Source organism: Ambystoma mexicanum, chromosome 2q, assembly GCF_040938575.1.
Source record: "Ambystoma mexicanum isolate Mex_15411 chromosome 2q, UKY_AmexF1_1, whole genome shotgun sequence".
NCBI lineage: Eukaryota > Metazoa > Chordata > Amphibia > Caudata > Ambystomatidae > Ambystoma > Ambystoma mexicanum.
The window spans coordinates 1,317,885,913-1,317,910,339 of NC_090924.1; the positions used below are offsets into that span (position 1 = coordinate 1,317,885,913).

At 46.0% G+C, this 24,427-nt stretch overlaps 1 protein-coding gene across 1 annotated transcript in view; it reads right to left on the reverse strand.

The window, feature by feature from the left end:
* The window catches only part of NEK10 (NIMA related kinase 10), a 2,768,076-nt gene that overhangs the window by 1,422,042 nt on the left and 1,321,607 nt on the right, over window positions 1-24,427 (reverse strand). Inside the window, exon 23 of the mRNA XM_069648774.1 lies at window positions 2,533-2,608. Within this exon, the coding sequence (XP_069504875.1) occupies window positions 2,533-2,608 (76 nt within the window). The remainder of the gene's footprint in view (window positions 1-2,532; window positions 2,609-24,427) is intronic.

Consider the following 24,427-nt stretch of genomic DNA (forward strand, 5'->3'; position numbering starts at 1 on the left):
CCAGGGAAGGGTTTGAGGTCGTAAGAGGTCAGAACAGGCTGAGTGACGTCCCCGTGGATACCAGGTGAGCGTTACAACTGTTCCAGATCTGTTCTCAATGTTTTCCTAATACCTCCCGCACTAGCAATGACCTCCCCCCTTATCACTACTTTCAATGCTTCCCACACTATAATCCAGGTCTGGACACTACCCACATTCCTTTCTATATATTCATCCAACTTACTTTTGAGACTTTATCTAAATGCCCGGTCTTTGAGCGCCTCTGTGGGCATGCGCCATTGTGGGATGGGGGTCTGGGTCCCTGCATCCTCCAATCCAGGGGGAGTGGAGAGTGATCTGAGATCGACCTTCCTAGGTATTGGGCTGTCTCAATTTGTGAGAGATGGTACTTGCCTATAAAAACATAATCAATTCTAGTGTATAAGCCGTGGGGCGGGGGGTGATAAGAATAGGCTTGATCTGTGGGGTGCAGTTCTCTCCATACATCCACTAAGTATAGGTTCTCTATTGTGGTGTTCAGTGCTCCCGAGGCTGCAGCCCCCTGACACTTTGGTACAACAGATCTGTCCTGGTCCTGTTAAAATCTGCACCCCAAATGAAAAAAAAATCCCGGTATGGGGCTATTTTAGAATACACCATGCTGAGGTGCTTTGGAATCCCATGATTGGGGAAGTAGGAGTTTATTATACATATTTCGGTCTGCTCAATGTCGTCTCTAAATATCAGGTACATGCCCTCCGTGTCTGCCTCCACCCCCAGCAATCAGAAGGGTACAGCAGCATTTATCCAGGTAAATAAACCTCGGGCCTATTTGGAGTACGTGGCTCCATATCTCTGTCCCCCCCAATATTCCACCACCTTGGCCATAATGTCTTTCGTGAGATGTGTCTCTTGCAGTAAAGCAATCGACACTTTCTTCCGGTTCAGGAAGGACTTAATTCGATTTCTCCTCAGATACACGCCCATCCCTCTAATGTTCCAAGTTAGTCCCCTAATATTAGCAGCCATATTCCTGTGGTATTAGTTCTCTGCCGCCCTCCATTCATCTGCAGTCCTCCCACTTAGCATGCAACCATTCCTCCCCCCACTCCTGCAAACCAAGCAACCTTACGCTGATAACAATCTTTTCTCCACTTCTGCCATTTCATGTGAAGTGTGTATAATGTTTTGTACAACAAACATAACTAAACAACTACACCCAGCTGCTGCTACATTCCTGTGGTGCTCAGGTGCTCCTGCACTGCTACGGCCCATCCAGGCCGTTGTGTGCAGGTTGTGTCGTGCCGGCAACAGGCAGTCGCTCATCACTTCGTAGGTTAGACCTGTGAGCCCTGGTCAGGCGGTCCAACGGTATTCCCATCAACTTAATTACTCAACACGTCTACAGTATACATGAAACATATATCGAATCACCCCAAATAGCAATTTGCAGGGGAACCATCATGTGCCCCAGTTTCTATCTCTTGCACCGGACTGGACGCAACTCACGTGACAGTCTCCTCCCCTCCCACCAAATTGTTGTGCTCCAGCCACATGTTGGCAGCAGCAGGAGTTTCCAAAAAAACAGACCTTCCCTTATATATCACCTTCAGCCGGGATGGGTACATCAACATGCATTTAAGGTTCAACTGTCTGAGCCTGGCCTTAATCAGGACAAAAGAGGATGCAGTGGATATCTAACATGAGGAGTCTGTGGGAGGATACAAACCATTAGAAATGGGAGTGATAATAAGAGGAATACGTATCTGACAATGAGTTGGAAATCAGGGGTTGCATGGAGAGATGAACCAGGGTCTCAGAAAGAATTTGAGATCAAGGGTCAGTGTGGTGTGCGGCAGTGCAAAAGGAACAGGGGCCACAGGGGGGCAGGTTACTTGTTTCTCACTTCTTCAAACAATGCCTAACGACAACACTTTCTATCCCATCGCCCTATATAACTAATACAAGTACATACGAGCACTGAACTGAGAATATTGTTGGAAGTAGTGATAGTTGGTTGGGGAAGATGGGGAGGTGTGGTGTTGTGCCATGTACACACAAACACAGTACCTTTAATGCGCAGGGCTTCTGAGAGTGCACATGTTAATTAAAATTCCATTTACTAGATCATTTTCTTGGTCTCTTACCAAACACTCCAAGGTTTAGTGAGTTGTGACTGTGCATGTACAACAAGGACTGCATAAAGTAAGTCACATGATTGTTTGCCTCTCACCAAAGACTATCCAATGCAGCATGCAGTGGGTGTGTTTCTCTTATCGAAGACTGGAGAGTATAGCATGCAGTGGATTTACCAAAGACCGGCCACTGAAAAAGAAATAGACTACCCAATGTAGCATACAGTGGCTGTTTTTCTCTTTCCAAAAACTACCCAATGTAGCATGCAGTGGCTGTTTTTCTCTTTCCCAAAACTCACCAATGTAGCATGCAGTGGCTGTTTTTCTCTTACCAAAGACAACCCAATGTAGCATGCAGTGGCTGTGTTTCTCTCACAAAAAGACTGAGCAGTGCATACAGTGGCCGTTTGTCTCTTACCATGAGTAGAGTATTGTTCCGACGACTGACGTCAATTTGCTGTTTTCTTGTTTCTGCTTTGCAAGACCAAAGTCAGCTACAGATCAGAGGAAAACAGATATAGACATTATTAACATGACCCTGAAACATGCCCTGATCTGGAAATATGTTGCATAGAGCGATAATTAGCTTGCACAAAGCAGTCACAGAGGAAGCAGTGTTTATTTTTCACTTGACATTGAAGTGGTTGCTATTTATTCAAAATAATTACTAATTAATGGTATAAGTTAACATCAGCTTGCCATCAAAAGATAAAACCAGACAGTCCTTTAGACTCACTTACATTAAGGAGTTGAAAGGGAAACTGAACACGTGGAGGTTTCCACTGTCCACAATTGTTCTCACTGTTTCATTTTAATGAATGAAAGACAAAAGTCACTGTCTTTCAATACAAAAACAGCACCCTTGTCAACTAATGAGAATTTCTATAGATATCGTTCCTTTCCAACTTTTATAGCTTGTCTCTGCTGTTACAGAAGGGGATGAAGAATATGAAAACCGGTTATGATCCTACTCCCACAAGGGGTAGTCCGGTCCAAACTACAAGGCCAAATCTCCTCTGAAAATGAACACATCTGCAGCATCGTGCGCAGTCACCAATTTGGGACGCAGTGATGCGTGAACTTGGTCAGGTGACCAGAGATAACGTGAGCGCGCTGAAGACACCCATTCCCTAACACAATTTCCAAAAGACAAAATAATGGATACACCCCAGTAGGGAATGAGACCAGGAGATAGATTGCAAGTAGAGCAAAGTTTATATAAGATAAATTGTGCACGCAGAGAACTCTGCTGCCCGGAGAGCGCTCTGCCAAACATTACAAGGGCAGCACATTATAAAGGTCTAAAAATGTCATTGATGACGTCTAACTATAGGTACATAACACTGTAATACAATTGGCAAGTCGCGATACTACATTATAGATACATATGGGTCGGCCACATCGGATTGGCAGTTGTTCGGGTGTTACTCCCTCAGCACGTGGGTCAACTGGGCTCACCTCCGCAGGGTGAAGGTCATGCCAGCAGAGTGTTATTTCTTCCCTCTCTATCTAAGCTAGAACAACGAGCTTTGAGGGCATGAGACAAATGACCATCATAAATGCTGACTCGACCAGGGGTACATTTAAAGTTTTCTGACACATAATATATGTACATTGTGCCCTCTACACCTTGGTATTCATAAACCTCGTACCCTGACCCACATGTCCAGCTTGGGGGTCCTTGATCTACCTGATGCCTCAGGATACTGTCGGACATGTGTTAGTTTAGGGAAGAATACATTGGGGTCCGGAATTTAGGGCTAGGATGGGTGTTCCTTACTAGTCACTTGGAGGTTAGATGTGTATCTGTATCAAAGACCAGAGGGGCCTGGGCCTGGTGGGTTATGGCGGGGTGGGGTGAGGGTCGAGAGAGCACAAGTAGGTTAGTGGAGATGGATGTTCTCAAGGGTGGGGGCCTGCTCCGCTCTCACACAGCGTGGTGAGATCACTTGTTCGGGGATGATACTGATGCTTGAAACAATGGATGGCTGGACATCCGTGAGAACAGCACTTGTGCAGGGCTGGCAGGAGATGGTGGGGGACTGGGCTGGTGGGGTGAGGTGCTGGGAAGAGGGAGAGACAGCTTTTATAGATCATTTTCAGGCCTAGTAGAAAGATGGCGTTTGAGGTGTCACAAAATGGAGTTTTGTGGTTAATAAGAGAGGGTAATAAGGTAGTTCACACATATGCAGGGGGTGGGGGACGTCCCCGCCCCAGCATAGGTGGGATCCAATCATGCAGGACTGCAAGAGGAGCGGGCCAAAGCCCCCTCTTCCCCAACAGCGCGCAGTGCACCAATAAAGCAGAATATGTTAACCTTGCATGGCGTCTGGTCGCTGCTGTGATGGCGGTCCGTGCAGCATCCCCCGTGCGCCCTCCTCACATCTCACTACACTACACTGGCGGCTAGGGACGGATCTGTGCAGCTCAGGAGCATCGGAGAGCCCTCTGCCCATTAACGAGCACCAGCGTCCTCGCTCCCAGGGAACAATGGAGGAGGACCGGAGGAGAAAAAACTTGCCTGCAAAGCCTGTGAGGCCCACAGGGGAGCGCACAGTGCACCAAAGTCACCACAACCATGACTAGAGTGCCTGAGAGGCACTAGAGAATAAGGACCCCCATAGTGGTGACAGGACAAACCCACCACAAATACGCACAATTACAAAAGGGGTGGCCCTAACAGATCATGCGACACGTGCAGGGATCATGTCAGAACAGGCACAGGACCAGTCTGTGCCAGCATACGCCCAGGGTCAGAAAAAGAGCGATGTGTTCTCAGTACCCTCAATCATGCCTTTTGACACAAATGACACCACCAGTCAAGATGGACCAAGTGGATGAAAGAGTTTGACGCTTATCTTGGTGCAGTGGAACTACAAGAGGACACACGCATCATTGGCCTGCTCACTATCGCAGCTGGCCCAGAGGTATGAGACATCATATTTGAATTGCTGGAGGATGTGGAGTACAAATATGATGAGCTAAAGAAAATATTGAAAGAACACCACACCGAAACGTTGATTATGAAAGACATGTATTTCATACCACCACATAGCTCCCAGAGAGCATGGATAGATTTGGGGTGAGGACCACTATTGAGCTACATGCCGAAATCTGAAAGAAATGAGGGTGAACTCTATAGAACAAGGACCGCACCGACACAGAACCATACCCAGGCACCAAAGGGAAGAGAGGTCAAAAGGAACAGAAAGAGGATATCACAAGGAGGGAAGCCACACCAGAGGGAAACATTCACAGTCACCAGAGGGACGCTGAAAAGGTCGAAGAAGGATACACAGACTGTATAAATCCACGCTGTCCTCCAGCGAGTCAGAATCCCACTCCAGCACAGACAGACGAAAGAAAGGATACCTGAATGCTTTGGGAAATCAGACTGCATCAGATCACAGTCCCACACAAATACTGACCATGCAAAATCAAGAATTGTAATTCCTAGTGGACTCCGGGCCACAATCAACACCATGCCAGAGTCGGAATACCTGAAACTCAAGTGCAGACCAAGATTGTGCAAGACACAAGTAGAAATCTACACATACAGAGCCAAGAAACCCCTTGCATGCCTGTTGTGCCACCACAAAGACAAGCAAGATCACATAACAGTGCACGTCTTGGCAACAGAGGCTGCAAGCGGCTGTGTTTTAAGCTTCAAGTCGGCTGTACAGATGGGCCTGATCCACATTTTATACCAAATAATGGCAGGAAAATCTATTTCCCCGACGGCCAGAGTGGCGGCAAACTTTCTGCATCTATTCAAAGGCATAGGGAAGCTCAATGGACAGAAAATAAAACTGCATATTGTCCCAGCGGTCTTGCCCATTGCACAACATTTTAGAGGGATCCCGCTCAACATTCAACATCAAGTCGAAAAGGAACTAATGACACCAATTGAAAAAGACATCGTAGAGCATGCAACAGGGCCCACGCCATGGGTTTCACCAATCGCCCCAGTACCCAAAAAGAGCGTGGACGGCCAAGTAAGGTTGTGTGTCGACATGCGAGTGCCAAAAACATGCAATCCTTCGGGAGCACCACCAATCACCCCGCATCACCGACATGATGCACCTTCTCAACGGAGCCAAAGTATTTTCACACCTAGATTTGAACAAGGGGTACCACCAGGTCGAACTCAGTGAAGAGTCGCACTACATAACAACATTCACCACACACCTAGGGCTCTTTTGTTATAAACGGCTGAGTTTCGGGATCTCATCGGCGGCCAAAATTTTTCAAGAGGATATACGTCAAATTATTTGACATTTTAAACATCGGACAATCCCAGGAAACGCACAATGACACACTGATGAAAGCTTGTGCGGCATTGAATGACGCCAACCTCACCCTAAAAAAGGAAAACATTTGACTTTAAGGAAAGCACCCTTAGGTTTTTTGGCCAAATCTTCTCCTAAAAGGGAATTGAACCCGACCTCGACAAAATACAGGCACAGACGGAAGCTTGCCGACCTGTAAACGTAGCACAAAAAAGATCTTTCTTGGGTTTGGCGAGTTATTGCACCAGATATCCCCTGGATTTCGCCACCACCAGTGCGACCCTTCGAGCACTCACAAAATAGGAAAGGAACTTGGAATGGGGGCGAGAGCAGCAGGAGAGATTTGATACAATAAGAAGAGATATGGCCACAGCTGTACGCATGTTCTATTTCTACCCCAACGTACAAACTGAATTCACAGTTGACGGCAGCCCCATAGGACTGAGCGCAATCCTAGCACAACACTAAGTGAGTGAGCACGCCCACAGGAAAATTGTCTCGTATGCCAGAAGGAGCCTCATATAAGCATAGCAATGATACTCGCAGGCTGAAAGAGAGGCCCTGGAAGTTGTGTGGGCCTGTAAACATTTCCACCTGTTCTTATATGGTAAACCTTTCACAATAATCACAGATCACCAGGGCCTCATCACAATTTATGGGAAACCGACAGCACAAATGCCACCAAGAATAGCGAGATGGGGCCTACGCCTCCAGGAATACAAATACACCATACTCCACAAACCTGGAAGGGCGGATGGATGCATAAACTACATCATCAACCAGGCGATTCCACCAGCCGTCCCCATGGCAGAGCTAGCAAGATGCACGGCAGAAGATGCAACACTCGTGCTTGTGGTGTCCTGCATTGGATATGAGAGATGGAAGTCAGTAGGAGAGGCAGTTCAATCGAACCAGTCGATGGACGGACATTTGTTCAAGACGCTTGCGAAGTCAAAGGAGGAACTATCTGTATCACCATCATCCCTGCTACTGAAGGGAGACAGGATCATCATACCAGCAACACTCCATCAACGAATCATAGACATAGCACACAAAGGTCATCGTGGAATAGTATCCACAAAACGCATGCTGCGAAGCAAAGTATGGTTCCCAGGAATGGGCAAATTAATCAAAAAAATGCTTAAGTTATGCCACATCTGGCTTAGTTTACAAAGCACGACATTTCTGGAAACACTGCACATGTCTGAACTCCGGAAAGGAGTATGGGAAGAAGGGGCAATAGATTTCTTCAGGCCTCTAAGGCCAGGGAAATACATGCTGGTAGTTTTGGATGAACACTCACGTTACCCAGAGGCAGAAGTAGTACCCTCCACAGCAGCAACAGCACCGATATCAGACCTGGATCGAATCTTTTCAGCATACAGAGTGCCGAAAGTGGTAAAGTCGGACAAAGGCCCACCGTTCACCAGTAGAGACTTCTGAGATTTTGCAAACGACCTGGGCTTCCAACAATGAAAGGTTACACCCTTCTGGCCACAGGCGAATGGAGTAGTGGAACGCTTCATGGCCAACATCAAGAGGGCCATACGCATCCCAACCATCACACAAATGCCTATTGAACAAGCTCTGTGCCAACTCCTAAGGGATTACTGCAACACACCGCACGACTCCACAGGACAATGCCTGGCAGAACTCATGTTTGTCAGTCCTGTGCTGTCGAAAGTGCCCCAGGAGCAGGGTCGGAATAGGATAAGAACTAGGCCCTGTCATCCCAAAAAAGTGGCCCACCCCTCGCCTCAAAAAAGTGGCCCATCCCTCGCCTCACAACCCTTGGCCTCTGTCATTTGACCCCACCCCAAAGTGACATCCCGGGAAGTGATGAAACACAACCTTTCACCTCTTGATAAAACATGAAGTGTCATCAAATAGCATTGTTCCTAAGTACACTAAATTACTGTGTGTCCAAGCAGATGTCCAAGGCCAAATGATAATATGTTATTGTATAGCACTTACGCTTAAGCTCTTTTATATAAAACAAATATGCATACAATAGCCCAGGCATGGCCAAAAACTGGCCTCCACTCCCCAGGGACGATTTCGGCCCGGCCACGGGGCCAATCCGACCCTGCCCAGGAGGACCAGGAAGTTGAAGAGAGTGAAGCGATGGTGGAAGCAAAGGAGACGACTGAGCAAAAGAAAAAATGAAAGACTATGCAGACAAAAGAAGAAGGGACCAAACTGCAGAGCTAGCAGTAGGGGAACAAGTACTAGTACGACAAGTACAAGTTCACAAGGACATGCCACCGTTTGACCCACGACCCATGACTGTCTCCCACATCAAAGCATCCATGGTCACAGCAGAAAGAGAAGGATGGGTCATAACAAAGAACAGTTCATTCTTCAGAAAGGCTGGGGTTGGCACGGTTTGGGTAAATCAGCAATGGAGTGAAGAAGACATCAGAGAAAGGTCAGGATACTCGGCCGACGAAGATGAACCAGAAAGAGAAGAGAACAGCATCACCGGAGAAAGACAAGAAGAAAACAACACCAGGTCACCTGGACAAGGAAGACCCTGCTGCATCATTCGAAGACCCCGACGGTGTATTGAGGTGATAGGGTAGGACAATGTTTATTTTGGGGGGAGATGAAGCATTGCATGCAGTCACCATGTTGGGACGCGGCGATGCATTGACCTGGTCAGGTGACCAGAGATAATGTGAGCGTGCACCACGCCAATAAAGCAGAATATGTTAACCTTCCATGGCGTCTGGTCGCATCTCTGCTGGCGGTCCATGCAGCATCCCCAGCGCGCCCCTCCCCACATCTCACTACACTAGAACATCCATCTCCTCTGAACATGAACACCACACACATTTCAGCCTTGTTGTGGTTCATTCTTGAGATGCACTTTGTTTCAATACAGCACAACATTTCCTAAAATAGTTTTTTTCAAAAGAAGAAATAGCATATGTCAAATTTAACACACACTTATGATTGGAAGCATAGGCTGTCGGCTAGTGATTATTGGAATTACTTTGTGGGCCAAAGAGCTGGGGGGTTGTCCTATTTGCCCTATCTGATACGGTGTATCTGATACTATAAACAGCTGCACAGGAACAGTATTTTCCCCTCCATAGAACATATACCTATAATGTATTTGATGAAAAGTACCAGAGCATATTAAAGTCATATGTTGGAGGCTGGGGGATGGCACTGGGGTGCCATCACTGCTTTGTGATTCAGACATGGAAGAGGTACACAGATGGTCCCCTCGCTATTTCCGCATTCCTTCAGCAGCTCCAGGGTAAAGCTTTACCTCAGGATCCCTAAATGTCCAAAATCTGCCACCCTCAAAACCCTCCTAACCTGCCAGGACCCTGAAGCCCTAAGTCATCCAGCATCTTACATGTCAGGAGAGGGGGAACAATGACCATCCCACAGTCTCCACCTCACCTCTTCCCTCTCAGGCCCTCAGCAACGCGTTGACCACACACTTCACTGCAAAAACTCAGGACATCCTGAGCACTTTCTCTTCCCTTTCCCCCTCCCCTCACCCCACCCACCTGCCACCTATGGCCACCTATCCTCCCTCTTCCTTTCTCTCCTCCTTCTCTCCTATCACATCCGATGAGGTCACTAGAGTTGTCCACTCTATGAAGGTCTCCTCTAAACAGGTCTGCTCCTGTTCTTCCATAACCATTAAGGACAATATCAGCTCTCTTGCCCCTGCGCTTGCTGATTTCTGCAATCACTCCTTTGCTACAGGGTCTTTCCCCTTTTCCCTCAAGCACTCTCTTGTGTTCCCCCTCCTGAACAAAACCCTGTGCTGAACCCTCTTGTCTGGCTAATTACAGCCCCATCCCTATGACTCCCTTCCTTGGGAAACTCTTGGAGAAGTTGATCTTCCTCCAACTGACCCAGCACACTGAGCTTGTTGGTTGCCTTCACGACCATCAATCTGGATTCCGAGCATCCAGAGGCACGGAAACTGCTCTCCTGAACAACCGTGAAGAATTGCTTGCATCTCTTGATTCTATCTCCAGCTTTTCTCATTCTGCTTGATCTCTCCTCTGCATTTGATACGGTCAACCACTCCATCCTCATAAAACGGCTCCAGGATATCCTTGGTATCTCAGAGCGGGCACTGGAATGGTTGACCTCCTTCCTAAAAGACCACCCCTCCCAGGTTATTCTGTGCTCTTTCTCCTCTCCCACCTCTATCTCCACCTGAGGTGTTCCCCAGGGCTCCAGCATTTCTCCCTGGCTCTTTAACATCAATATTGCTCCTTGTTGGTAACATTGGCACCACTGTGTCACATATACTATTGGTTGCTTTCAATCCTGATCATTTTCTAACGACTCAAATTTACCAATGAAGGCAAAGTACATACATCTTTTAGTCGTTTCTGTTTTCCGTTCTTTAAGAGAGCTTCATCTCACCTTCCCCCAGAAGCTCAATGTTACTGGAGCCCTGGATCTCTCTAGGATTGACTATTGCAATAGCCTCCTCCTAAATCTACCTTCTTCCACTCTGCGACCCCTCCAGCTAATCCAGAATAGGGCAGCAAGACATATCCTTGGCCTCAAGCCCAGGGACCACATCTGTCCTGCTCTAAAAAGTCTTCACTGCCTCCCGGTTGCTTCACAGATTAAATTAAAATCCCTCTGTATCATCCACAAGGCTGTCTGGGGCGGAGGACCACTATTTCTTCAAATCTCTCTTACTAAATATTCCTCCTCTAGACCTCTGCGCTCCTCTTGCACCAACTCTTTGTGCAAAGTGTTTCGCTAAACAGAGGGCAGGAGGTTGATCGCTTTCCTCAGCTGGATCCCTACTTTGGAACATCCTCCCCCTCCCTCTTCATCTTGAGCAGGACTTTCTTAAATTCCAGAAGCTTCTCAAGAGTTTCCTCTTTACCTCCTCCTTCCCCCCTCTCTCTCCTCTGCTAATCTCACAGTCGCTTGCTTGGTGTTCAGGGCCCTTATGCATCCTCAGGGCCTTGACCTTGCACACCGAATCGCTCACGCTTCTGCCTATCCTCAGCACTTGGCTCGGCTCTCCCTTCACCATGGAGGCTTGCACTTACCTTCATTTCACTTCACCTGTTGCTCACCCATGAGCAACCCAGTACCTATCACATTCCCCCTCCCTTCTACACTTGCCCGTTCTGAACACTCACAAGGCATAGTAGGTTCACTCCCCGACACTGTATTACTTTTTTAATGTATTATTTTCTTTTTTTAATGTTTTTTAATTGATTCGCATTCTCTTGTCTCCTCCATGTTACCCTGTGGGCTCTTTGAAATAGTATTTACTTCCTGTATAAGTGCTTAACAAGTGAACATTAAACAAATAATGCCGTTTTTAAATGTCTTGCTCAATGGCGACATCATTACGCAAATAATCTACTATAATCTTCTATATGACCCATCCATGTTGGTGTCATGATCTCTGCTTCCAAAAGATCAGGACTTGCCCGACTCCCTTGGAAGCAGACCCATAACCCCGGTTCCGAGTGCCAGCCAGTCCCAATTGGGACCTTTTGGACCCTGTCCTGGCGCCAGTGGCACCAGGCTCATAAAGATGCCCAGTCCCAGCGCTGGAAGCGCCGGGCTCATAATGCTTGGGTGGACTTACCTGCAGCAGACCATGCTGCTTACTTACCTGCCAGTTGAACCCCGGATCCTCTTCTGTTTGGGACTACTTTTCCTGTTGGGTGGGGCAGGAGCCACTCCCTAGGTTCAGAACACTGGAACTCTTCTGGAAAGCAGGAACTCTTTTCTTACCTAGGCGTGGCTGTGGAAGGAGACACCTAAGCACTACAGGAGGCTATTTAAACCACACCCGATGGATGAATCTTGCTTTGTGTTATTCTGCATTCTCTGCAGCAGAACGCTCATCGTGTCTTCTGCTTCTGATCCTGGGCCTAAGGAAACAAAGGCTTCCCATCCTGGAATCCAGTCTTCAGCAGCACCTGTAAAGACAAAGAAAGAACAGGTTAGCACTACGGTCTTCAGTGGCAGCGCATCTCTTACCTGGTCCATCGGCTGTCACCAACGCCTCGCGCTGCATTCCGGCATCTGAAAGACAAAGGCTTACCTACTCTTGGCATGTTCCGGAGGTCTTCGCACTGCATTCCGGCATCTGAAAGACAAAAGCTTACCAGCTCTTCGCGCGCTCCGGAGGCCTTCGGCGCTGCATCCCGCATCTGAAAGACAAAAGAAGGTGCGTTTAAAGACATTGGGCAACTTTATTACTCACGTGCCATTACTCCTTCCCACGCCGAATCCAGTGGGTATTCCAGCACCCTTCAGCTTCTCTAAAGCTCCGAACTTGTACCTGCAAGATAAAAGGGACAGTTAGTGTGCATCGTGAAGCAGGCTACAAGCGCTTACCTACGTGCTTCCAGGCGCTTCTATTCCTCACGCGGGTTCGATCGTCAACTCTCATCAGCCCGCCATCCCCCATCGCCGGAACTCTGCAAAACAAGAGATATCATTACAAAAGACTTTTAAGACATTTGAAGCGCCCAGAACTTACCGTTCGTGCAGTTAACGACAGACAGCAGTCCTCTGAGGTCAAGAGGCCTGCACCCTTATCCAGTGAAGGAACTGGTTACGGCACCCTGCCCCGAGGCAGATGGAGAGCTCGGCGTTCACTTACCTAAGGTGAGGGCGTTAACCTTTGGGGTTCTACAGGAGAAGAGAAAGGGAAGAGGAGAGAGGCACCCAATAACCCCAGTTCATTAATCCCATATTTTCTATCTGCAGACATCTTACTCTTCGAGTCAGACATACAGTGCACAGAGGTCCAGCCCAAAGAGCCAACCGTGTGTTACACATCACCTTTGAAGATACGGCATTCACCCAGTCAAGACCGGCGCCTCTGCGGGAATCAGTTGAGCGTTACAGAACACAAAGCCTACCGCAAAACTCCCACCCAGGCGCTATGGATACCTCGGATACCGACCAACAAGCCCAGTTACTTGGGGAACTAAGAGCAGAAGTGCATGCAGCCCGTCAGGAAACGAATGCTCTAAGAAGGGAACTGATTATTTCCAAGGAGCGAACAGACGATCTTGCTAGACAATTGCTACAGTCACAAGACGGACAAACTCCGTTACCCGCATCAGGGGCAAATCTTCCTTCAACATCCTCTACGAACCCAGTGCAGATCAACCTACCTGGGAATGTACCTCTGGCTCCGCCCGAACGATTTTCTGGTGACCCAAAGAGGTTTGCAGTATTCATTAATCAGTGCCGGTTGCACTTCTTATGCCGGCCAGCAGCCTTTCCAACTGATCAAGCTAAGGTAGCTTTCGTGCTTTCGTACCTTAGTGGCAATGCGGCAGATTGGTCGATCCCTCTAGTTAATCAAGATGATCTGGTTCTCCATGATTTTCAAGCTTTTCAGCTCAGTATGGAAAAACTGTTTGCAAGACATTCACAGGGGCAGGCCTTGGACAATGAGTTCCTTTCATTGCGACAGGGTAATCAAGACCTTTTGGCTTATATTGCGTATTTCAACAGACTGATAGTGGAAACTCGATGGCCTGAGGACAAAAGGATTACGCTGTTTTATAGAGGTCTACGTGGAGAGCTCAAAGATGTGTTAGCCCAAGTAGTGAATCCCCCGCAAGACTGTTCGGACTATATTGACTTAGTCGTTCAAATTGACCACAGACTGCAGAACAGGAAGGCCGATCGTTCCAAGTTTGATGCTCGAGTATTTTCCAAACCACCAACTCCTACCAAAGGAGTAGACTCCGGGGAACCCATGTAAATAGGGGGCCTGAAAGGACCACTAACACAAAAGGAGCGGGAAAGGAGAAAACAGCTGCAATTATGCCTCTATTGCGGAAACTCGGGGCACTTTCTACGAGACTGTCCGGTGAAACCAGCCAAGAAGGCAGTAGGAGCTGCAGTTACCAGGGTCACAAACTCTGAGCAGGGAAACGTCCTCGCCCGACAAGAATAGAGGTCCTCTTGCCGAGCGTTAAAACCAGTTCCGTGACCTCGCATTTCGTGATACCTATGGTCATCATTAGCCCTGAACATCCGGATCGATTACATGCGATTGAAGCTTACGTCGACAGCGGTGCTATTGGCAATTATGTGGATCATGAAATGGTTTTGAGGATGAATCTGACTCTTTGTCCAAAGGCTGTAAAGGACGTCATTACTACGGTGGATGGTACGGAGATAGCCTCCGGACCAGTAACGCATACCACCCAAGAAGTGACGCTAGTAAGTCAAGATGGACACCATGAGAAGATCGTGTTCGATGTGATCAAGGCCCCTCAGTTCCAGATTATTCTAGGAATTCCTTGGTTAGAGAAGCACAATCCTCAGATCGATTGGCGAGCAAGAACGGTTCAGTTTCCAGAATGTGTCTCTACTTGTCACCCTCGGCCTGGTGTTGCACTGGCAGCAATTTCCTCGGAGGTTCCCCAGTTACCTCCTGAATACCTAGAATTCCAAGATGTTTTCCGGAAGGATCAGGCTAACTCTCTACCTCCTCATAGGTCTTATGACTGCCAGATAGACCTGATACCTGGATCTACTCCTCCTTGTAGTAGAATTTATGCCCTCACCGAGCCTGAGAATCTTCACCTCCGACAATACCTGGATCAATACCTAGCGAATGGGTTTATTCGTCCTTCCAAGTCCCCTGCTTCCTCAGCTTTGTTCTTCGTTCCAAAAAAAGAAGGGGACCTTAGAACTTGTATAGATTATCGCGCCCTGAACCAGATCACCGTTAAGAATAGATATCCGTTACCTTTGATCCCTGAACTCCTGGACCAAGTCAGAAAAGCATGCATATATACAAAGCTGGATCTTAGAGGAGCCTACCACTTGGTACGAGTAAAAGAGGGCGATGAATGGAAGACGGCCTTCCGCACCAAGTATGGGCTATTTGAATATCAGGTCATGCCCTTCGGACTTTGCAATGCCCCGGCCGCCTTTCAATATTTTATGAACGATGTCCTCAGAGAGCTCATAGATGTGTGTGTTGTTGTTTACATTGACGACATCCTCGTTTATTCTTCATCGGAAACTGAACAACGGAAACACGTGAAAATGGTCCTCGAGAGATTGCGTCAACACAAACTTTTCGCTAAGTTGTAAAAATGTGTTTTCAACGTGACTGAAGTTGAATTCTTGGGATTCATATTATCACCTAGCGGAGTGCGTATGGATTCAAAGAAGGTCGATGCAATTCTCAAATGGCCATCGCCATCCTCCGTAAAAGGTGTTCAAAGCATGTTAGGCTTCGCTAACTTTTACCGCAGGTTTATCCCCGAATTCTCTCGAATAGTCCAGCCCATCACCGCCTTGTTAAAGAAAAACAAACGTTTTGAATGGTCTACCGAGGCGGAACAAACTTTCCAGAATTTGAAGACTAGATTTATCTCTGCACCGATCTTAAAACATCCTCGCCCAGAACTCCCCTACATCGTTGAAACTGATGCTTCGAGCCTTGCCATGGGGGCAGTTCTATCACAAAAGGACCCAGTAACCAATCAGTTGCATCCCGTGGCATTTTGGTCTCGCAAATTCTCGCCTCCTGAAATCAATTACACTATTACTGATAAGGAACTTCTAGCTATCAAGTCCGCCTTTAAGGCTTGGCGGCATTATCTTCTGGGGGCCCGACACACCGTTACTGTGATTACAGATCACTGAAACCTGCAATATTTGAAAACCGCAAAAGCTCAATCCTCTAGGCAACTCCGTTGGGCACTATTCTTTGCCGAGTTTGACTTCATAATTACCTATTGACCTGGTACAAAAAACGGTAAAGCTGATGCCCTTTCTCGGATGGGAGTGGAAGAACATTTGATCAATCCTAAACCTGTACCTATCATTTCCGAACAAAGAATTCTAGGTGTAATCGCCACACAATCCATAGAGGAAGTTAAGGATAAAGCCAGGCTACTGGTAACTCCAGCAGACATACAGAATTGGCATCTGCAGGGAAAGGACTTTACGGTGAAGGACAACCTATTATATTTCCAAGAACGGTTATACCTGCCCAGCACAGATTTACAGAAAAAGGTAATCTCTTGTTATCACGATTCTTTAATGGAAGGACATCCCGGTATGACCAAGACCTCGGAAAAGATCAAGCGCTACTTCTGGTGGCCGTCTTGGAAAAAAGATATCAGAGACTTTATAATGTCCTGTGGAGTATGCGCCCAAAACAAGAGTCAAAAGGAAAAACCAGCCGGCCTCTTACGCCCTATTGACATCCCGCCTCGCCCTTGGCATACGCTTTCTATGGACTTCATCACGATCTACCTCCATGCTCCGGATACAATACGATCCTAGTAATCGTGGACCTATTCTCCAAGATGGCGCATTTCATTCCACTCAAAGGCTTACCAACAGCAGCAACTCTGGCCCGAGAATTTCTCGAAAACATCGTCCGACTGCACGGTTTTCCTTCAGTTCTAATTTCGGATCGAGGTAGTCAATTTATTTCTCATTTTTGGCGAAGTTGCTGTCGGTCGGCTCAAATTGATGTGAGACTTTCGACCAGCCACCACCCTCAAACCGACGGACAAACCGAGAGGACCAATCAAACTCTGGAACAGTATTTGCGCTGCATGCTACAACAAACTGAAAAAACTTGGAAAGATATCCTTTGGATAGCCGAATATGCCTACAATAACTCTGTCCACTCGGGAACTGGGAAGACCCCGTTTTTTCTTTTATACGGTAGTCACCCTCGAACCTCGGAGTTGGATCCACTCCAAGATCTTGGAACACCAGCAGTAGACCACCTGCATTCTACAATCACCCAAGCCTTTAAGCAAGCCGTTTCTCACCTTCAAAGGGCTAAAGAACAATACAAGAAAGGAGCAGACCAACATCGGAAGGAAGCCCCCCAATATCAAGTAGGAGATCAAGTCTGGTTATCCACCAAATATCTACCTCTAAAAGGACCACGCACATTCAACCCAAGATACCTTGGTCCCTATTCCATCACTACCATAGTAAATCCAGTAGCGGTCAAGTTGGACTTGCCCCCTTACATGAAGATACATCCGGTCTTCCACGTCTCTCTATTAAAACCCGTGCAACCTCAAACCCGACTAACTACATCTCCAAAACCTATTCTAGTTGATGGAGAACTCGAGTTTGAAGTCAAAAGCATCCTGGATTCCAAGATCTCCAAATCTAAACTATTTTACCTGATTGACTGGAAAGGCTACGCTCCCCAAGAAAGATCCTGGGAACCTGCAGAATATGTCCACGCGCCTCGTCTAATCAAAAGATTTCATCGAACATTTCCTAACAAGCCCAAACCCCCGGAGAAGCCCGGTTTGGGAGGGGCCTTGAGGGGGGGTGCTGTCATGATCTCTGCTTCCAAAAGATCAGGACTTGCCCGACTCCCTTGGAAGCAGACCCATAACCCCGGTTCCGAGTGCCAGCCAGTCCCAATTGGGACCTTTTGGACCCTATCCTGGCGCCAGTGGCACCAGGCTCATAAAGATGCCCAGTCCCAGCGCTGGAAGCGCCGGGCTCATAATGCTTGGGTGGACTTACCTGCAGCAGACCATGCTGCTTACTTACCTGCCAGTTGAACCCCGGATCCTCTTCTGTTTGGGACTACTTTTCCTGTTGGGTGGGGCAGGAGCCACTCCCTAGGTTCAGAACACTGGAACTCTTCTGGAAAGCAGGAACTCTTTTCTTACCTAGGCGTGGCTGTGGAAGGAGACACCTAAGCACTACAGGAGGCTATTTAAACCACACCCGATGGATGAATCTTGCTTTGTGTTATTCTGCATTCTCTGCAGCAGAACGCTCATCGTGTCTTCTGCTTCTGATCCTGGGCCTAAGGAAACAAAGGCTTCCCATCCTGGAATCCAGTCTTCAGCAGCACCTGTAAAGACAAAGAAAGAACAGGTTAGCACTACGGTCTTCAGTGGCAGCGCATCTCTTACCTGGTCCATCGGCTGTCACCAACGCCTCGTGCTGCATTCCGGCATCTGAAAGACAAAGGCTTACCTACTCTTCGCATGTTCCGGAGGTCTTCGCACTGCATTCCGGCATCTGAAAGACAAAAGCTTACCAGCTCTTTGCACGCTCCGGAGGCCTTCGGCGCTGCATCCCGCATCTGAAAGACAAAAGAAGGTGCGTTTAAAGACATTGGGCAACTTTATTACTCACGTGCCATTACTCCTTCCCACGCCGAATCCAGTGGGTATTCCAGCACCCTTCAGCTTCTCTAAAGCTCCGAACTTGTACCTGCAAGATAAAAGGGACAGTTAGTGCGCATCGTGAAGCAGGCTACAAGCGCTTACCTACGTGCTTCCAGGCGCTTCTATTCCTCACGCGGGTTCGATCCTCAACTCTCATCAGCCCGCCATCCGCCATCGCCGGAACTCTGCAAAACAAGAGATATCATTACAAAAGACTTTTAAGACATTTGAAGCGCCCAGAACTTACCGTTTGTGCAGTTAACGACGGACAGCAGTCCTCTGAGGTCAAGAGGCCTGCACCCTTATCCAGTGAAGGAACTGGTTACGGCACCCTGCCCCGAGGCAGATGGAGAGCTCGGCGTTCACTTACCTAAGGTGAGGGTGTTAACCTTTGGGGTTCTACAGGAGAAGAGAAAGGGAAGAGGAGAGAGGCACCCAATAACCCCAGTTCATTAATCCCATATTTTCTATCTGCAGACATCTTACTCTTCGAGTCAGACATACAGTGCACAGAGGTCCAGCCCAAAGAGCCAACCGTGTGTTACACATCACCTTTGAAGATACGGCATTCACCCAGTCAAGACTGGCGCCTCTGCGGGAATCAGGTGAGCGTTACAGTTACTTTATGGTGCTTATAGAAAACTGTTTTTTAATATAAAAGACACATATTTTCATTGTCATAAACAAAAATAATAAAATACATATTCACATGGACAGACACTACTACTTTGCTCATTCACAATTACACTCAAACACATCACCACAGTAAACAAAACTAAAATCACACACACACAAACATGCACACACTCTCCACCTTCCTTGAAAATACAAATAAATATGATAGGTCGCTCTTAATCCCTCTATATTAAACCGGTCCTTTGTCTACTCCACTCGCAGTTAGCTCTGCTTCCATGAGCTACAATCTGCAGCATACTTTACAACGAAGTGCATCTTTTTTGTATGATAAAAGCCAAGTACGCTCAGCCTCTTTGCTCTGCATTGTCCAACCGCAGACCCAGACCCACAATTACTAGCAACGGCACAGCTAATGCTTCTTGTCCTGTTTGGCTGAGGCGCACTATCTAAAGAAGTCGATCTACCTTTTGCATTAGAGCCAGGGCAATGTGGTTATATCCCATAGTGTGAATGAGCAAATAAATATGAAATATTTAAGTCATGCGTGCTAGCAGGGAGGCAGGATTGCCAATGAGTTTCTTATGCTGAGGGTGGGTTGTGCTGGCAGGTAAGGGTTTTGGATTGTGGTGTTTGCAGGAAGGAATAGAATGTCTTTTTATGTTCCTGCACATATTCGAAGCCAGACTCCCTGATTAGTCTCTCAATCAATTCTCTAGCTTCTACGCCTCTTTTTATTGGTCTATAAGCAATCATGAAATGATATGGAGTTAGATGGGAGGACAGTCAGACTGCTGTCAAACAAGCAAAATTGGACATGAGGACACGTCATGTATCAGCGTTTAAATTTTGAACTGATATAATGTCCTAGTGAAATATTTGTACTACTTTTGCTCGGTAGGTGATGTTCCCTGTGGCCCAGTTGCTAAAAAACAACAATCATTACTGACTGATAGGTTGTATAAAAAGAAAGTAATGTGAATAATATTGATTATGTATACTTCATAATGTGAGTGTAGTGTAGAGTTTGTAGTTGGGTGTAGTTGTTATGGAGGTTGGGGAGGCTTTTTTCCCCTCTTGTGCCACTGAACCATCTTCCAGAGTATTACATTAGCTCCCCCAGGCCAAATATTGAAAGTTCCCCCTTGTGTATGTGGTATATATGTATATATATATTACATGCCCACGGTAGTTATGGTTAAGTTGCTGTTTCCATAGGAAGAGCACTTTTTTGGCTGCTTATAACTTCGCTCCCCCTGGACGAAGCCTCACCAAACTTTGCATAAAAAAGTATATGGCCCACTCTGAATTGCAAAGTTTGGTGAGGATTCGTCCAGGGGGGGAAACATTATAGGGGGGGTCCCAAATTTGTGATGTCATCTTTGATGTCCTGGGTGTTAGTGTTAGCAGTGCACGGTGGCGCGAGTTATGGTTGCTTATGTTACCATGATTGCCGAATTTCAGGGGTTTTTCAGTTTTACTTTGAACCATAACGTCCCTTTAACAAAGTTTTTTCACTGAATTTCATAGGTTTTTAGTAGCGCAACTTAACCATAACGTCCCTTTAACAAAGTTTTTTTTACTGATATATATATATATACATATATATATATATATAACAGTATGGTTAAGTTGCTGTTTCCATAGGAAGAGCACTTTTTGGGTGGCTTATAACTTCGCTCCCCCTGGACGAATCCTCACCAAACTTTGCAATAAAAGTATACGGCCCACTCTGAATTTTTTTGCAAAGTTTGGTGAAGATACGTCCAGGGGGGGCAAAGTTATAAGGGGGGAAAAAACTTTGCTCGCACCTACAGCCCAAACCGCTGGACGGATTTTCACCAAATTTGGACCAGGAGCAGCAGCTTGGTCCCGAAAGCAAATTTGGTGAAAATCCGTCCAGTAGTTTTTCTTAAAATAACCAAAAAGTAGGTAAAAAAAATTAGTGATATCTGTGTTCGGTCCGCGGACACACTTCCCTGTTCGCTCCGCGGACAGTGTCCTGATTGGCCGAGTGGCTTACGTCATGTCCGCGGACCTACGCCGTGTTCGCTGATTGGACGGTGTTAAGCGTGAAGCGCGTCAGATTTTCGGTAGCTCCCGCCATCTTGGATTCGCGAACAGCACGGTGAAAGTTTGTTCAAAATTGTATTTCGTAGAGTGTGCTGTTGTGTAGGAGTGTTTGGGGAGGATGGGAGGGTTTGAGATAGGTTAAATGTTGTGCTTTTTTATGTGGTAGACGTTCTTTTTGTGTTCGATTTGTCTGCGGACATCACGGGTGTTCTGAAATGTTCTAAATAAACTGAATGGGTGGTGTTCTGAGGACTCAATATGTGTCTGTTTTGTTCGCAAGTAAGCTGAAACTGTTCCAAGAACACTCACGGTGTCCTGAAATGTTCGCAAATAAACAAAATGGGGGTGTGTTCTAAGAACTCATGCGGTGTCCTGAAATGTTCGTGGGGGGTGTCCTGAAGACGCTGTCCGTATTGTTCTGTGGCCAACTGAATGTGTTCTAAGAACTCTCACGGTGTCCTGAAATGTTCGCAAATAAACAAAATGGGGGTGTGTTCTAAGAACTCACGCGGTGTCCTGAAATGTTCGTAGGGGGTGTCCTGAAGACGCTGTCCGTATTGTTCTGTGGCAAGCTGACTGTGTTCTAAGAACACTCGCGGTGTCCTGAAATGTTCGCAAAAACAAAATGGTGGTGTTCTGAGGATGCTGTCCGTATTGTTCGTTGTCAAGTTGAAAGTGTTCTAAGAACTGGCGCGGTGTTCTGAAATGTTCGTAGGGGGTGTTCTGAAGACGCTGTCCGTATTGTTCGATGGCAAGTTGAATGTGTTCTAAGAACTCTCGCGGTGTCCTGAAATGTTTGCAAATAAACAAAATGGGGGTGTTCTGAGGACGTTGTCCGTATTGTTCGTTGTCAAGTTGAAAGTGTTCTAAGAACTCTCGCGGTATCCTGAAATGTTCGTAGGGGGTGTCCTGAAGACGCTGTCCATATTGTTCTCTGGCAAGTTGAAAGTGTTCTAAGAACTCTCGCGGTGTCCTCAAATGTTCACAAATAAACAAAATGGGGTGTGTTCTAAGAACTCACGCGCTGTCCTGAAATGTTTATAGGGGGTGTCCTGAAGACGCTGTCCGTATCGTTCTGAGGCAAACTGAATGTGTTCTAAGAACACTTGCGGTGTCCTGAAATGTTCGCAAATAAACAAAATGGGGGTGTTCTGAGGACACTGTCCGTATTGTTCGTTGTCAAGTTGAAAGTGTTCTAAGAACTCTCGCAGTGTTCTGAAATGTTCGTAGGGGATGTCCTGAAGACACTGTCCGTATTGTTCGATGGCAAGTTGAATGTGTTCTAAGAACTCTTGCGGTGTCCTGAAATGTTTGTAGGGGGTGTCCTGAAGATGCTGTCCGTATTGTTTGCTGGTAAATTGAAAGTGTTCTAAGAACACTGGTAATGTCCGCGGACATTAAAAGTTTCCATAGGCCATAGTTGAAATGTTTGACTGTATGGGTGTGATATGCTGCAGTGGTTGTGGGCAGGGCATAGAGTTTTGGGTGCATGACCATTTTGTCATGCACCCAAAACTCTATGCCCTGGCCACAACCACCGCAGCATATCACAGTTATAGTTGCTTATAACTTTAGGTCAAAAACAAATTTATAAGGAACAAAGTTATAAGATATTATGGGTGTGATATGCTGCAATGGTTGTGGCTATGGCATAGAGTGTATAATATACTTACTGTTTGGTTTAGTAACTGGAGTACATGTATTTCTTGTTAATGTCTGTGATAAAAGAAAATAGCATGTTAGTATTAGTATTTTGTAATGACTTATTACATTGTATAATCAACAATTATTTGGACCCTCATATTTAGTAGATTACAAACCAGAGTACTGTCAAATTTGCTCAGTTTCTGTGTTTGTTGCTAAAATCATTGGGTCTGTGGGAGAAAAAAAAAATCCATGGCGGATTAAAAAAAAACTTTTTCTGTTATGCTACATTTTATTTGTTTGTTTGTTTTCAGTGTTCACTTGTTGCTTCTGGCTAATGGTTTATACATTGGGTTGTTGCATTTCTTTGAGCAGTAACATATTATTTATTTGTTTGGATATTATAAAATTTTGGAGCAGTTAGATACCAGTAGGCGTATTCCAACTGTCTATTTATTGATATATTTTAGTGGTATTGATTTATCTGTTTGGATATTGTTAAATTTTGGGACAGTTACATACCAATTGGCGTATTCTAACTGTCTATTTTTTGCTCTAATTTAGTGGTATTCATTTATCTGATTAGTTGTTGTAGAATCTTTGGGCAGTTATATTGCTTTTGGAATATTTTAACAGTTTATATTGTTTTACTACAAGTTTAGTTAAGGTTTAAGAACAATTTATTTATCAAATTTTGGTTTTAAGAACATTAAATAAGCATTTGTAAGATTTGCTGGTAATCTCTGCTTTAGAGTAATGGTACTATCATTACATTCAAACCATCCACATTTCTTTTTTATATATGCAGTGTAGTGACCTGCATTGGTTGTGGCTCTTGCGTGGTAGATTATACCTATTGTTGTGAAGGCTTTCTTGCCAAGTGATATTTCACAATGTGTGAATCCAGTCAGCTTGCAGTTGTTTTTGGTACCATCTGCATTGTAACGTAGAAACATTAGTATTACGTATTTACTATGTGTTTGTATTACTAATGTGGAGTGATTATCTGAATTGCAGATAGAACATAATCTACCATGGTTTGCATTTTGTACAAGTTGCTGAAATGGAATGGATTCACAATTAGGTATTGATATATATATACAAAGCGTTCATTGGGGATTTCTTCTTGTGTCACATTGTTGCAGAGAGTGCATGTATGGTTCCACATTTTTATAGGTATGTTTTTGTTTTCCCGTACTTGTAGTAAGTACATTAGAAATTCTTGTGGATCTTCCTGTGAGTTTATAGTGAATTTCACCATTCCAGCACAGTAGTCCAATTGTTGTCTTATTCAATAAACACTATATGTGTTAACAGGATTGTTTTCTGCATTTCTGTGAAGTACTAACATTTGCATACACAATGGGTCTGTACTGTGTAAGTAAATGTTGTCAACAATTGGTGGTAATTGAAATAGAATATTCATTGCTACATTTGCGTAGCAACTAACACCAACTATATTTGAGAGTTTAAATGGACCAGGTAGTTCTGTATCTGACTGGTT